Consider the following 16216-nt stretch of genomic DNA (forward strand, 5'->3'; position numbering starts at 1 on the left):
TGTAACAGGACCAACTCATGAATGCTACAACACTCTAAAAAAAAAAAGAGATATTCCTTCTCAACCTACATGTAACATGGGGTTGTGCTCAGAAATGTACTCATCTCATACACACAAATTCCCTTGAATATGGCTGAACTGCCTTTGTCCTTGTCTAGACAGTCTGAGAGCGGGCCACAGTGCTAAGGCTTTTCATCTGAATCCCGAAGTGCTTTTCCTCTGGATTCAATTCTCCCTCTTGAGTTAACGTGGTCTGAAATACAAAAACTAAGAACATAATAATTGTTATGTCCATCTTCCTTTCAACATTTTCTTTCTGCTAGGAAGCAGGAAAAGCATAAGGGTGACACGCTTCAGTTTATACTCTCACCTCTGGCTGCCAGAGCTGTAGAAGCTGGGAGGCTTTGACAAGGCAGATGTGGTGAAGCTGAGCTGGGGCTTATTCCATTACATCTTCCCAGTACAGCTGTGGAAGAAGTCCTGACTGGGAGCCTTTAACACTGAGCATGATGCATAAGCCAGAAGGATATAAACTAACCTCCCGCTCACTGGCTGAAAGTAGGAGAAATAGTTCTAGAAATCCCATCAGCTTTCACCCAACACCTTTGCTTCCGGTTGTAGACAGTGCAGTTAAAAGTACAATTGAGGGTTTGGGTTCTTTATCTAAAGTACAGTTTTGATGGGGCTTACTAAAAGGCAGTAAAAGTGAAAGAATGTTATGCTTTTTTCAGAGTCCCTTCTCAATGATTGCCATTTGAGGAATGAGGATGTCGAATTTGCCGCGTTGCACAAAGTCATGGCAGCTGTTCCATATTGCTAGATCGGAAATTAAAATGGAGATCTATTCAAATTGTCTGACACTTCCAGCAAGCTTGAAAGCAATGCTTTAAAATATGACAGAACTCTAATTTGGGTCCTGAGGGATAGTCAGTAACACTGAAAGCAAACGTCTTTCTCCCAACGGTCTTTAACTACTTTGTGTGTTTTCCATTTCCTTGCTAAATTCTGCTTTCCGTGGCAGCCATGTGATCCAGCTGAAGTCAACAGGATTGCTGAGAATGTCAAAGACCAAATCCTAGGCGAGAACATTTCAGCAGGTCTAGTCTGTTATGACAATAAATATTTTCAGGAATGTTGAAGCTATACTAACCTTTAAAAAAGAATGGCTCACATTTCTACTTTATTTCTTCATAAATGTGTGGTGTCTCAATCTTCTCAACAGTTTCTTCATCTAAAGATAAGACTGGATTTATCTGTATCTGTAGAGGGTAATGCAATCTCTTGGTTTAGGAATTTGTAGAGGTCAGCCTTTGCCTGTTAACACACAATCAAATCTACCTTTCAATGCTAGTGCTGCTGCTTTAGTAACACTAATTTTATAAAGGCTAGAAAAACTCATCATCTAGGAAATGGTGTTCTTTGAAACACATGTAATTCCAGACCTGTGCTTCAGAACTCAAAGTTTAGCCAGCTTGATTTGTTGTCACCACAAAATATTGTTTAAAAGCATTAATGTTTTTATCTGGTAATTCTTATTCCACAGAAAGAATGCACTGTTGACATCTCTTAGCATTTTTTTTTTGTCCTAAATATGCCAGTTCATCACTTATACTGAGCATTAATGACCACAGTAAATGTAGCATTGTGATGTGTTCAGGAAATATTTGATGAGGCTTTATAAATGCTGTTCCTTGTGGGTGAAATTCACCTGCCCAAAGCTCAAATAAATACGTGACAGACTCTTCTGCTAACACAATTCCAATTCCACTGGTATCTGTTCTGTTTTGCTTCCCACACATCCTGTAATGACAAAGATACTCTCTTCTAAAATACCATTTGCTTTTTCAGGGTGGCACCGGAAACTACAAAGGGCTCAACAGGCCCTGGAAAGAGCAATGTGCTATTGATTAATCTGTCCTCTGAATGAACCCTGGTAAAGAGCTATATTTCCAAAATCCTAGATGAAAGAATAAGTATACAAATAATGGCAGGAGGAGTGCTCTCTGGGATGATATGACTACATAAATAAGCAGTTCTTCAGTGCAGCATGTGGTTTTCTAATTTCCAGTAAAATGGAATGAGTCACACATGACAACACCATTGCCACTAACCAGTGTGGCATGGCATCTGAAAAAGATAGCACTGGAAGGGTGTGAACTGCAGAGCAGATGATGGGGCTTGAAACATCTTGTTTGCTTTGGCAGAGCAACCAAAATCTTGATGCTTTCCCACAATCTGCTCCAAGGATATAGGTTTTGCTGTGCTGTATCAGATTATTACTCTGGGAATTTGTGTGTCCTGCCTTTGCCAATGGACAGCTCTTGATGCTTCAGATAAAGATAAATGCCTAGACTCCCCACAGGGGAATTCCAAAGTTAGATGGTGTTTCTTCAAGTAGGGTTTACATTACTGCAGAATTAACCAGGGGAGGTTTTCTTTCTCCGGTACCAAATCATAAAGGATACATCTACTCAGTCAGGCAAACAAAGGCCCAAGACAGCTCTCAAGTCCAGGCTCACATACCATACATATTATTTATATGTAAGTACATGCTCTGGTATGGGCCTTAGGCCGAGTTCACTCCAGAGGGAAAGTCTAGCCATAGTCATGTCTTAGCACAAGCCCAAGATTTTCTTCCTCGTGTTTGGAAAGGTGCTGCTTGGCAGCACAGCTGCACAGGAGCAAAACTCCCAGCGATTGCTGCTGCTGTTGAACCCTGAGTCTGACAGGAGATGATATGGAGTCTCAAAAGATGAAGGCCCAAATTAAAGGGATTAAAAACAAACCCCTCCTTTTTATTTCTGCTCTCAGACCTCTAGAACTGGGGATCAAACCTTCTGGTGTTAATAAACTGCAACTCTGAAACTTTTCATGCAAAATGCCTCCAGCAAAATTGGAGGCATATGTTCAAAGAAAGAAAGCTGAAAATGGCGTAGCATACTTGCCTGGTCCCTGTAGCAGGGCATTAAGGTTGTCACGTTGGTAGTCACGAATGACTTGTGCTTTCTTGGATCTATTATATGAAAGTGGCATCAGACACTTTTGCCTTCAGATGTTTCTCAGAACAAATACTTGTTAGAGGCGTGGTGGGAGGAGGGCACAAGTAATACTTTTTCTCCTCCTGACACATCCCCAAACAGCACTGCTGAGTGCCGTATTTAGGCAGAGTTAATGGTGATGTTCTAGGTGCCCAGCACTACATTTTCATTGGTTTACATTGCTTCCTCCCTGTCAGTATTGTCCACACTAAGGGCTCAGGAAGACCAGTAGTTTAAGCTGCAATTTAATTCCCTGTTGATGGAGATTTGCTGTGACAGAAATGCCTGTCATCCTGGCAGTCTCTCACATCTGCTGGAGGCAGAAGAGCATGTGAAACAATAACTCTGCCAGCAGATGTGGTTCTGTAGGGACAGTAGCGTCTGTGGTACGAAAATTCTCTCCCAAAATACAGATCTGTGGGGACAGTAAGGGTCTGTGTCAGTTACAACTTTGCAGCATCTGCTGGGACAGTAATGTCTGTGATACGTAAATGCATCTCTGCATCTGCCGGGTCAGTCAGAGAGATGTATTGTATATACCCAGTTTTAGATGTGAAAATCTTCTTCACTTTAATTTAGGGGATTTGTTTGATTCTTCTTCCCACAGAGTTAATAAGAACTGTCTTATGTAAGAAGAGCTAAAGGTGTTCGTGAGTCTTTTGCACGTAGGACAGACATTGCCACATTTCAGCTGCCAAGAAATACTGCTACATTTTCTCCTTCCATAGTATTAATCATTAATGGCTTTGTTCTCAATGAACAGCCCGAGTATCTTCAATGATGCTCTTGTGAGTGCTAATGCTTCGTGGTTGCAGTGAGAGCATCACATGAGAAATGTGTTTGTTCAGAGCAGAGATGCACCACAAACACAGCATTCTGACCCAGACCAGATTTCAAACATTCCTAAGTACAGGTTAATTTGGCCTCATCTCTAGGTGAGGCACCGGACTCGGGTGAGGAAGGATTGCACTGGAGACAGTCAATTTTCCAGCAGCAGAAACTCCATTCAGACGTCAGGGTATTTTGCTACAACAAAGGCTGATGTTGACATTTTTCCTTGGATAGAGACAGATGCAAGAGCTTCTGCCTCAAGGTTATCCATTATACAGTATATTAACTAGATGTTTTAACATTGTGCTTCCTGCAGAGACAGAAATGAATGATGATTAATACTTATCAATTAAAATCTAATCTTTTCCCATGTGTATTTATATGCTGAACTTCAGCCTACAAGGCAATTCCGTGACAGGAATTAGATACTCTTTTATTGGAGAGCACTGGGATTATGGTCAGGGATACATTATTCACTCATTTATTATGAGTATTGTATTTGTGCCTAGATTTTTGCCTAGGCATTGCATATAAACATAGTGTCTGTACGAAGGAGTTTATAAACAATTAGCATTAAATGGACAATTATTTTCTCTTCCTTCTTGTAGCAGCACCGAGTAGGGGGGGAGGAATGTAAGAGAGAAGAAGCAAAGGTTGTACATGTTTTATAAGCATAATTATAATTAACTATTTCAGAGATTAAAATTAAATTAAAATTTAATTACAATTTACTGTTTCAGAGATTAAAACTGAGGAAAAAAGACTCAAGGTTATGAGCTACCTCACAGATCTATGAGTTATCTAGCTCAGTCTAAACATACAGATATAAATTATTATTCTTTTTAATCTAGCCGCTGTTTAATAGACGGTGCCCACGAGTGTGATAGGTGCTTTACAGACTTGAGATGCCAGTGCTGCATCACAAACTGAATACTGGCCCAAGGGCCATGGTAACAAAGAGCTCCAATCCTGCAGCCGCGCACAGAGGAGCGCTCCACTGAGAGCGCTGCACACAGGAGCAGCCTGGAAGGCTGGACTCTAAACACGTAATGTGAGAGCAAAGGAAAGGCAGAAGTGATTTTTATTTTCAAACTCTGGTCGGCACGGTTGTTAAACACCACTTAATTCAGATATACTGTGTGATAACCCTTGTTTGTAAGCGAGAGGCAGAATGGAACAATAAATGAAGGAGGCCACTCACAAGCCAGGTGGAGAGTTTTAAAGTAGGCAGGTGATCTGGCTGGTTAGTTATGATTTATTATAAAGGCATCTTTATGCTTTTCGAATCGCCTTCCATCGGTCATGTTAAACAAAATGGCATTCTTGTAAGGTAGTTCATCCCCTACACACATGCACACACTAATCATTCATGTCAAACTAATAGCAAATGCATATGAAGAAAGTACGACATGTGATGCCTATTACAAAAACCTTTTTCATTTTAATACACTGGAAACAAGGATTTTAGTTTAGTAAAGCCAGTAGCAACTGGTATAAGTTCACAGTACTGTATCAACATTTTCAGAGACTGATTTTGACTGTTAAAGGCCTGAGACTTTTTCTGGTTTGTGGCAAAATTGCTTTTCACAAGTTGTCCCAGAAGATCTTTGGTTTTAAAAAAAATATTACGCAAATGAATTCTGTAACAGAGATAGGTGTAGAATTATGGGGATGAAAGCGCATGTGGAGAAAATCATCAACATCATCTCCCCATTTGTATTTTTTGATGTGACATTCCTTATCATGAGGGAGAGAGGCACTTCTGCAGCTTTCCTACCCTTGAGCTTCCTTCCATGTCAGAGAGGTATCACAAAGAAACTCAGTAGTCCATCTGCATTTTATTTCTTGTCGTTTATTAGCACAACCATACTGGTTTGAGAGCTCTGCCCATCCCTTAGTATAAAGCATCCAAAGTGGTTGGAACAACTGGTGGAAAAATAATAAACATTTTCAGCTGCAGTTGTTCAGATTCTGGATGAGTTGTTTATAAATGTCTTATCTAGAACTGTCAGGAGGTGGAGCTAACATCACTGAAAGATGATAAATTCTGACATGGTGCTCTGAGATTTCACTGCCACTGAATGTAGGTTAATATGGGATTCAATAGGAAATCTGGCTTGTATATTGCTACATATTACAGGAAACGAAGGAACTTGTCATTTGTCTGCAGATTGCTAATTGCAGTTTATTGCACATGCAAAAGGTTAATTTGGGTATGTTATCACAGTAATCACATGCACTGTCTCAGAATAAACTATACTTCCAGTCTTATTGATGATGGGGCCTGTGGGATTTTGGACATTATTTTGTAAGATTATGGCAAATACAAATTTTACAGTAAATGCTGTAACAGTAGGCAGCAGTGTCCTTAAGTGTAAACAACTGGGATAGAGTGAAGTTGCAAGTCTCTGGTATGAAACACTTTTCCTTGACCCTTAATTTACTTATTCCCTGAGCTGCATGTAATTTATTCTTTGTGATGATACATTGAAAACAGAGGTCTCATCTATTCTAAATGAAAATTAGATCCTATTCTTATCATTGCTAATGCTTTGTATTTAGAGTAGTATTTAAAGGCCTCAGATTAATTCATGACCTCATGCTAGGTGCTGTACATATACATACAGTAAGCTCACTGCCCCAAAGACCTTACACTTTAATTAAATAAAGGTTGGAGGAAGGAAGTTCTATTACCTCTGTCACAAATGGGAAATGATAACAGAGAGAAACTAAAAGGACTGAGAATTACGCTCCTCCTGCAATGAGTCCTGTATTTGCCTGTAATATATCCTCCCTTCCTGCTTTTGTTAAGTTGCTATAAAATGGTAGCTAGATGGTTGGTCTCTCCCCCAGAGATGGAGTTTACTATAATTCTGCACGTTTCAAGGTTTCATGGAATGAAAGGTGTTATGTAGGTAGATAACACTTTAATTTAGATCTGATTAAGTTATTCTGAAGAAATACTTCTGTGGAGTAGATCCATGTGAATCTTGTGTGCATTGCTTGTTGCCGTATGAGCACACTATTGCATAGATTCTGTGTTCCTGGGGGGGCTGCCCTGTTGATACATGCGTGTTTTAAGGTACATCAGTATAACTTTTTCATTGTTACTATTATTATTCCCTGTAGTTTGCTCTTAAATGTTTTCTGAAATAGTAAAAAAGCAATAGCCCTCAAGATGTTGGACCATTCCACAGGATTTGTAGGAGTCTTGAAACACCAGTGCACGCTTAGTCTCCCAGAAATGCATCTCCTTCTCGCCCTGCCGCCGGAAAGCATCATGCTTATTCTGAAATGCATTTTAAACATTTTTAATCAGAACTTCTAGCTTAACATTAAAAAATAAAGCTAGATCAGCATGGAATTTTGCTTTGAGAAAATTTTTCCCATAGAGGAACAAAAACCTGAAGATAACTTGTTTTCCTTTTTCTCCTTAGTCAGTACATGGATGTTCAGTACAGTACAGTGATCTTGGGCAGAAACACAATCAAGAGTTTAAGCAGATGGGGTGGGAACAGGGAGGGATTAAAAAAGGGGATAGTATAAGTTAGGAGAATAAACAAAACAAAGAACGGGCAGAACCCAAGCACAACTCAACCACTCTTCTCATATCTTTGCATTTCAGTATTTATGACCCTCCCTGTTGGACTTCAACAACAGTAATCCTCTATATTGACGTGTCTTTCCCTCATCTCTGTCCTGTCCTGCCCCTGTCTGGTAAATGGGTACAGTTACTTTCTGTCTCACAGATTTTAGAGTCCTGAAGTTAAAAAGACTGCAAAGCAGCAGCCTTTTCATTTTTATTTTATTTAATAATAAAGACCATTATTTTTATTGCTGTCAAAGGTTCTGTCCATCTGCTTTTTCTCTGTTTAAAAAAAAAAGATGCTCGATGCTGAAAATAGTTAAGGGCCTTCTGGATCCTTGAGCACTTTCAAGTAACCTCTCATGTACCCCCTATGGAAACCATCACTGCTGCCTATGGGAGTAAAGCGTAAATTTGTAAAATAAATAATTTTTTAAATATGGAACTACAGAATTCCCTCAGTTGATGGGACAAGGCAAGCACTTAAGGAAGCACATCACCGGTGTATACTCTTGCTAGAAAACAATCCACTGGAGCTTTGTTACAAAACCTGCAAACATCCTGAGGAAGTGACAGTAATTTGCAATAAACACTGCGTGTAAACAATTACCTGTGACTTGTTACACTTGTTTGTACAGGCAGCTGGCTAAACAGATCTGTGTGCACTTGTAAACGTCTGTCCCTGTCAAACTTGATACTGGAAAACAATTACTATTTGATTTCTCTGAAGTAAGAAAAAGTCAAGTCTTTTGTAGCCGGCAGCTGGCACGGGCTAAGTAAATGTGGGTGCTTACAGATAGATGAAGAAAAGCTGGAGAAATAAAATGCGATGGTGGTGTTTTTATGAGAACGGTGAGGACGCTTTCATGTCCAGTCACCAGACTGAAGGAAGGTTTCTGTGACAGGGTACTTGATGAAAAAGCTGTTTTTACTGGTCGAGGGCTCCCGTGGTGGCAGAGAGGTGCAAGCAAGCGATGCGGTCACGCAAGGTCCAAAGAAGAGGCAGGGGTGATTTATTTTCTAGTCGTTTAGCAAAATGGATGTAAGACGTTGGTGAAGTTACGCTAGAGCAGTTATGCGTGATGCATTCCTCCCCGTCAGACTCTTACGAAACAGAAACGCTGAAGTTGCAAGGCGAGGGAAGCCGGGGAGCGCAGGATTTGCCAGTCGCGCTGCGGACTCTGAACTGATAGCTGTCACCCCGCTCCATCCCCACGTCGGCCAGCCCGGCGGGCGGGCGGGCGGCGGAAGTCACAGGCCGGGCTTTAAGGCCCGCGCAGCCTGAAACACGGCCGCACTTGAGCAACTCGCCGCCCCCTCCGCAGCGCCCAGGATGCACCGAGCCCGCAGCGCTGCCGGGGCAGGCGCCGGGGGGCGCGGCTCCCCCGCCGGGGCTGGCCCCCGACGCCGCGGCGCGCCTCGGCGGCCGCAGCCCCCGAGCCCGCACTGGCGCTGCCCACCCGCCTCTCAGGAGACCGCGGCTGGGGGCGGTCGCCGGCCCCGGGCCCGCACGGCTCCCGGCCTCCCCCCGAGGAGGGCGGCTCCGTCCCGCCGCGGGGGACTCCCGGAGGTGGGGCAGCCCCGGGGAGAGGCTCCGGGCGGAAGGGCCCCCCCTCCCCGCTCTCGCTGAGGGACCCGGGCCGGGCCGAGCGGGCGGCGGGTCCTCTCCCTCGGCCCCGGCCGCGGCGCCGCGCGGCCGCAGGGCGGGGGAGCGGGGCGCGCAGGCGCAGGGCGCGCGCCGGCGGCGGGCGGCGCCGCGCGCGAGGCAGCGGCGGGGCGCGGGGGGGGTGCGGGCGGGGGTGCCGCAGCCGCCGCCCGCAGCGTCGCTGAGGGGCGGCCGCCCCGGGGCGCGGAGCCCGGCGGGCAGCGGCCCTCCGCTTGGCGTCCGGGAGGGTCGCCCTGCCGGCTCCGATCGCTGCTCGCCGCCTGGCAGGCGGGGCGCGGGGCGTCTCCGGGGCCGGCGAGCGGCAGCGCGCTCCTTCCGAGGCGGGCGGCACACAAAGGACCGCGGTGGCCGCTCATCTCGGCGTCCCCCACCCCCCGCCAAAAAAACCCCAGCCCAAACCCTAAACAAAAAACCGACCCAGCACCAAAAAAATCCCACCCCAAAAAAGCCCAGCCCTCCCCCACCGGCGCTCAGCTGGGGGCTGGCGGCCGGGAGCAGGCCTGCTTTCGGGAAGGGGGGGGGGGACGGGGACGGACGTGGAGGAGAGGGGCAGCCCGCGGACAATAGGCGCACGCCGGGCCGGGGGATCGCAAACAAGCGCCGGGGTCCGGTATTGTTCCGCACCCGACAACAAAGAGCGGAGCCGGGCCGGGGTGCGGGGGACGGGGGGGGGGGAAGAAAGGGGGAAGGGGGGGGTCAGCGCCGGCCCCTCCGCGCCGCGCCCGGCCAATGGGCGCGCGCAGCGATGGCGGCGGCGGCGCGGGGCTGTCAGCGATCGGCGCTTACGCTGCGGCGCCCGGCGCGGCCCCCCTTTCCCTTTCCCTTCCCTTCCCTTCCCTCCTTCCCTCCCTCCCTGCCTGCCTGCCTGCCTGCCTCCGCCCGCCTCTCCAGAGCCGTCTGGCTGCAGCAGTGCCTCAGACAGAGGAGGGGAGAGGAGGAAAAAAAAAACGCTGAGTGAGTGGAGTGGAGCCTGGGAGGGGCTCCTTAAAGAAACGCTGCCGTCGCTTGGCATTGTGGCCGGCGAGGAACTCGAGGGGGGGAAGCCATCGGAGCTCCTCTCGCTATCCTCTTCCCACCCCCCCACCCCACCCCCAGCCGACAAAAAAAAAAAAAAAAAAAAAAAAGGAAAGAAAAAAAAAAAACAACAACCGACCAAAAAACCTCGGGGGGGGAGTCGCGGGGGGGGTCCTGAGAACATCTTATAAACCGGATTGCACTGAGAGGAGGAAAAAAAAAAAAAGCAAAAAAGATACAAAATATACAAGCAAAAGGCAACAACTCCCCGGTCTCCAGCAGTCGCCCACCCTCCCTCTCCTTCTCTCCTGCTGGCCATCTGCCTTGGGTTTTCCTTTGTGTCTGATCTTTTACTACTGAGCCGAGTGCAGGAGGAGGGTGCACCACACACGGGGACTATGCCCAGCTCGCTTTTTGCAGACATGGAGAGGAACGGGAGCGGCGGCGGCGGCGGCGGCGGCGGCGGCGGTGGTGGAGGGGGAGAGACCCTGGATGACCAAAGAGCCCTTCAGATCGCCCTGGATCAGCTCTCCCTGCTGGGGCTGGACAACGACGAGACGGGCTCCATTTACGACAGCGAGCCTCGGAAAAAGAGCGTGAACATGACCGAATGCGTCCCGGTGCCCAGCTCGGAGCATGTCGCTGAGATAGTGGGGAGACAAGGTGGGTGACTGCTGCATGCGAGGGGGTGTGGGTGAGCGGGTCTCCCCTCCGCGCTGCCGGCCGTGCGGCTCAGATGCGACACTGGCCATTCCCGTGAAAACTGCAGCCGTACGGCGGTGGCCGCTGCCGGCTTCCCCCAGACAAAGAAAGTGCAGCAGACGTGATGTTTCCGAGGAGCGCTATGCATCGCTTTCGAGATGCACTTTCAGCTGCTGGGGGGGGGGGGGGGGTGAATCACGAAAATAATAAAAAATCCCTCCTTTCCTCCGGCTGCAAAAGTTAGATTTGCAAGAGGAAACGGGAAGAAAATGGGAGCCTCGGTGCTTGGGGGGGTTTCTTTGTGCCCCCAAAGTTAGAAATCGTGGATTATTTTTAAGGAAGAGAAATGGAGTGGGGAAGTGGAACAATGGGATTGGAATAAAGCATCCGCAGTGGGGAATGTGGCTCATTTGGTACAGCCGCTGCTCCTCACCTTCTTAAGAACTGATTTTATTTTTCCGAAAGGAAAGTGCTGAGCAGGAATGTGGACTGGCGGGTGTGTTGATATTTGTTAAGGCTGCTTGCATTTTATTTCTTTTTTTTTTTTTTTTTTTTCCTCCTGGTTGTGCAGTTTTTCTGCACGCTCCTTTTTTTTTGTCACCGTCCCTGTGAAGTGCACGTTGGTAGTTTTGGGGCAGTTTGCATGGCAGAGGTGTCAGTGGCCACTTGCGATGCCTTTGGGTGTGTGCCAGGGCTGTGGGCTGACATTACTTTACACCGTGACTGGGGCTCCTGGACGAGATGCCAGCGATGACCCGGGGTAGGGGGCAACGTGTTTCGGGTGGGTGTGTTTTTTTCCCCCTCCCTAGCTGCACCCAAATAATGGGTTGTAACCGGTTGTCGTGTCCCGTCCCGTCCCCCCCCCGCCTTCCCCTCCCCTTCGCCCTCCATCTCCCGCATCTCGTTCCCAGGTTGTAAAATCAAAGCTCTGCGGGCAAAGACCAACACCTACATCAAGACCCCGGTTCGCGGGGAGGAGCCGCTCTTTGTTGTGACGGGCAGAAAGGAAGATGTGGCCATGGCCCGCAGGGAGATCATCTCGGCGGCCGAGCACTTCTCCATGATCCGAGCCTCGCGGAACAAGAACACGGCCCTGAACGGCACCGTTCCCGGCCCCCCGAACCTGCCCGGCCAAACCACCATCCAGGTGCGGGTGCCTTATCGCGTGGTGGGCTTGGTCGTGGGGCCCAAGGGGGCCACCATCAAGCGCATCCAGCAGCAGACGCACACCTACATCGTGACCCCGAGCCGGGACAAGGAGCCGGTCTTCGAGGTGACGGGCATGCCTGAGAACGTGGACCGGGCCCGGGAGGAGATCGAGGCGCACATCGCCATGCGCACCGGCGGCATCATCGAGCTGACGGACGAGAACGACTTCCACGCCAACGGCACGGACGTGGGCTTCGAGCTGAACGGCACGGGCAGCCTGTGGAGCAAGCCCACGCCGCCCAGCATCACGCCCACCCCGGGCCGCAAGCCCTTCTGCAACTACCGCAACGACAGCTCCAGCTCGCTGGGCAGCGCCTCCACCGACTCCTACTTCGGGGGCGGCACGGGGGGGGGCGGCGGCGCCCGCCTGGCCGACTACAGCCCCCCGAGCCCGGCGCTGAGCTTCACCCACAACGGCAACAACAACAACAACAGCGCCAACGGCTACGTGTACGGCGGGGGCGGCGGCGGCGGCGGCGGCGGCAGCGGCGGCGGCGGCGACGTCCTCTCCTCCCCGGACTGCTGCTCCGATCTGCCCTTCGACTCGCCGCCCGGCTTCGACCTGGCCCCCGCCCCGCCGCCGGGGGCCGCCCTCATCTGGCCGCAGTTCGAGCGCGGCCCCGCCGCGCCCCCCTCGCCCGCGCCCTCGCCCGCCGCCGCCGCCGCCGCCGCCGCCGCCGCCTTCCCGGGCGCCGCGCCCGCCAATGCCAACCTGGCGCTGCTGGTGAGCGGCCCCCGGCGGGGCGGCGGCGCCCCGCCCCCGGCGCGGCTCTCCCCGCCCCTGCACGGCAGCGCGGCCGGGCCCGAGCACCCGCTGGCGCGGCGGGTGCGCAGCGACCCCGGCGGGCGGCTGCTGGCCGCCTCCTACCCGCTGTACGCCAACGGGCTGGGCTCCCACCTGCCGGGGCTGCCCTCCGACTCGTCGGCCTCCTCCTCCTCCTCGTCCAGCTCCTCGTCCAGCTCCTCCTGCTCGTCGTCCGGCGTGCGGCGGAAGGGCAGCCGCGACTGCTCGGTGTGCTTCGAGAGCGAGGTGATCGCGGCGCTGGTGCCCTGCGGCCACAACCTCTTCTGCATGGAGTGCGCCAACCGCATCTGCGAGAAGACGGAGCCGCAGTGCCCCGTCTGCCACAGCGCCGTCACCCAGGCCATCCGCATCTTCTCCTGAGAGCCGCCGCGGCCGGTGGGGCCGGGCCGGGGCCGGTGGGGCCGGGCCGGGGCCGGGGGAGCGGCGGCCGGGGCCGGTGGGGCCGGTGGGGCCGGTGGGGCCGGGGCCCGCCCCGGGCGGGGGGTGCGGGCTGCCAGCTGCGAGCGCGCCGAGGGAGGGCTGGGGGGTGGTGGTGACAGCGGGTGCATGCTATAAATAATAACGGGCGACTCCATTCTAGTGCTAGGCTAGTTTTTACACTGTACTTTAATACGAAGCTTCCAAAACTCCCCCTTTTTTTATAAACGACGACGACGACGACGACAAAAAAAAAAAAAAAACCATAAAAAAAAATATATCGAAAGTAGGAGATGCTTATGATGATGACAATGGTGTGTGGACTGTTAGTAAAACGTGCTGGTAGTTCCTAGGATGCTTATTACGAAACAATTAAATCTATGGGTGGATACTTTTCTGAATGTTCTTGAAAGGGCAAGAAGTTCCTGTGAAAAAAAAACAAAACCATGATACTGCAGCTTTATCGAAGTTTAAAAGAGAAAAAAAGAAAAAAAAACCCACAAAACTGTAACATATCTCTTATATATATTAAAAACGTTTAAAGGTTTTAAAGATAAATTGCATTAATACAGATTGAAGTATTTTATTCTTTTTTGACTTGAAAAATTATATTTCATATTGCAAAGATGTTTACAAGTATTTTAATTTAAGTTCAGTGAACTTTTTGTAGCTGGGTTAAATCTTTTTTATTTTAGTATGGCCTTATGGCAAAGAACACTGTATTATTTTAATATCACACAATTGTGAACGGAATTACAAACCATAAAATGTGTAATGCTTTGAACAGTATTCTGTTGGGATGGAGATTTTATAGGTTCAGAAAAAAATCTTTTAAATCTGCTTCACCCAGCATATTTTCTATTCAGTGATATAAAGCATATTTTATTCTATATTATTACAAAAATGGAAATGTATAAACATATGTCAAAAGGAACTGTTGAAGCTTTCTAACATTTGTATAAATAGAATTCAGTGGAAATTACAAAAATTCTGTTGCACCACTATAGTTTTAGTATTTCTATTTTAATACATTTGTTTACCACTTGTTTATGTATATGTAGGTGACGTTACTTGAGCTTAAATGTACTTTACTGAGCAAAGTTTAAAAACAAAGTATATTTTATTTTATGATAAAGGGCCTTTAACCTCATGGTCAAATACTAATATTATATTTGCTGAGACAAAATTTGAAATTGTATCAAGAGTTTTATTTTTCTGACATTTAAAGTTCTACATAATAAAAGTAAAACTTAAGTAATGGTGCTACTTCATGTTTTTTTAAGTATTTCTATATAAATAAAATAAAATATTACAGAAAAAAAAAGGTACTCTGCGTGGTGATTTGATTTGACGTGCTGAGAGTGTCTTTTGCATTTTTTTTGTTACCCGCTTGTAGCGCTGACACGTGTTGGGAGTTTAAACTGTGTCATGTCAATGTTGCCGGAACTCTTTAGCTTGTGAAGGCTTCCAGAATAATCCTGCCAGCCATTGTACCTTATGACACGTTTTTAAGAAGGAAAAAAAAAAAAAGTTTGGGTTTTTTTTTATTATGTGGCATATTGCTGGCCTTATTCCACATCTAAAAATACTATTTTTTCAGAATTTTTAGGCCTGAAAAATACTTGGTTTCGTGTGACTTGTTACTTCTAGCAAAGAAAGCATATGTAAGAAACGGAGCTGACAGCTTTCTTAGCTTGGTGATCTAAGAGCGGGGAGCAGGGGCGGCTCCTTTGTCGTAACGTGCCGATGGAGGCGCGAAGCCTGCGGGTGCTGGCTCTGCCATGCCCAGGGACCTCAGAACCGCGTCCCAGACGCGGTGTTTTCTGGAGTGGAACGAGGGCTTTGGTATCCTTCCTCAGTTCTTGAAAGTGCTTCTTGGTGTTTGGCAGTTGCGGTTCGGGTAATTGGTGTTGACAAGCTTATTTGAATGAAAAATTTATTGCCGTGTAAAATTTGTTTGCTTTTGATCATGCCCACAGTGGTATTGGGGCTTTCTGACTAATGAGCCTACGAACCCATCAGGCAAACCCCGCGATATTTTTGTTGCTGATTGTAGTCAACGTGTTTGAGTGAACTTGCTGGATAAAGCGTGTTAGAGCAGATTTCAGAAGGTGGCTGCCGACCATTTTAAATGTTTGCTTCTGAGGGTGCCGGTGCACTTTTCAGCGGGCGAGCGAAAACAGCAAAACAAACCCAAACTGTGTAGCGTATTTCATATGTTTTACTTTGTGCTCAGCAGTGTATGCCAGAGCTGCTCTGCTCTGCTCTCCTTCATGGACTCCAGAGCTGCTGGTTGGGTGGGAAGGGGGAGGAGGGAGGATGCGGCAGGGGATGATGGGATCTCTTTGTTTGATTTGATTTGATTTTTGCTTCTTTCATTGAACTGTGATTGTGCTATCATCTGATTTATAGAGTTAAAATCCCTCACGGAGTGTTGCATTTGTCTCGGGAAGCTTGTCGTTTTGAAGGGTGGAAAAAAAATCCCCAATGCTGTGGAAAAGAATCCAGAGAGTGGCAGAGAAGATGTGCTTAAATACAGAAGTGGTACGGACATTGAAAAAAACCTTGGCAAAATTGGTTACTTTAAAGGGATCAGGAAGTTTAAGTCCACATGTATATTTTCTTAATGATGGCTGTTTAGGAAATGAACTCAAAATGCGTCAATCAATTTCTCGTTTCAGTGTAAACATCCTGTACTGGTGTCTGGGAAAAGTTGTGAAAATGACTATAAATAAAAAAGTGAATTTGATCACTTTGCTTAATTTTCCAAGCTTGGTGAAACTGAGGGGTAAATAGGGTGAACAAAAAGTGAAAACTGAATTCGCCTCCTTTCCCCCCCTCCCCTTAACGTACAATGCTGTGTGTCTCCATGGTGTTAATGGCGGTGGTATGGAAGACTGTGAGCAGCCGACGTCCCTCTGGAGAACTGCACTCGTGCAGCAGCTCGA

At 48.0% G+C, this 16216-nt stretch overlaps 1 protein-coding gene across 1 annotated transcript; it reads left to right on the top strand.

Moving 5' to 3' along the window:
* Positions 1-9816: 9816 nt before the first annotated feature.
* Positions 9817-14592, top strand: MEX3B (mex-3 RNA binding family member B). Its single transcript, XM_069798390.1, has 2 exons — positions 9817-10798; positions 11749-14592. The coding sequence occupies exons 1-2, from the start codon at positions 10534-10536 to the stop codon at positions 13209-13211; spliced, it is 1728 nt and encodes a 575-aa protein (XP_069654491.1). The 5' UTR covers positions 9817-10533; the 3' UTR covers positions 13212-14592.
* The last annotated feature ends 1624 nt before the right edge of the window (positions 14593-16216 follow it).

The sequence above is a fragment of the Haliaeetus albicilla genome, chromosome 12 (genome assembly GCF_947461875.1).
Source record: "Haliaeetus albicilla chromosome 12, bHalAlb1.1, whole genome shotgun sequence".
NCBI lineage: Eukaryota > Metazoa > Chordata > Aves > Accipitriformes > Accipitridae > Haliaeetus > Haliaeetus albicilla.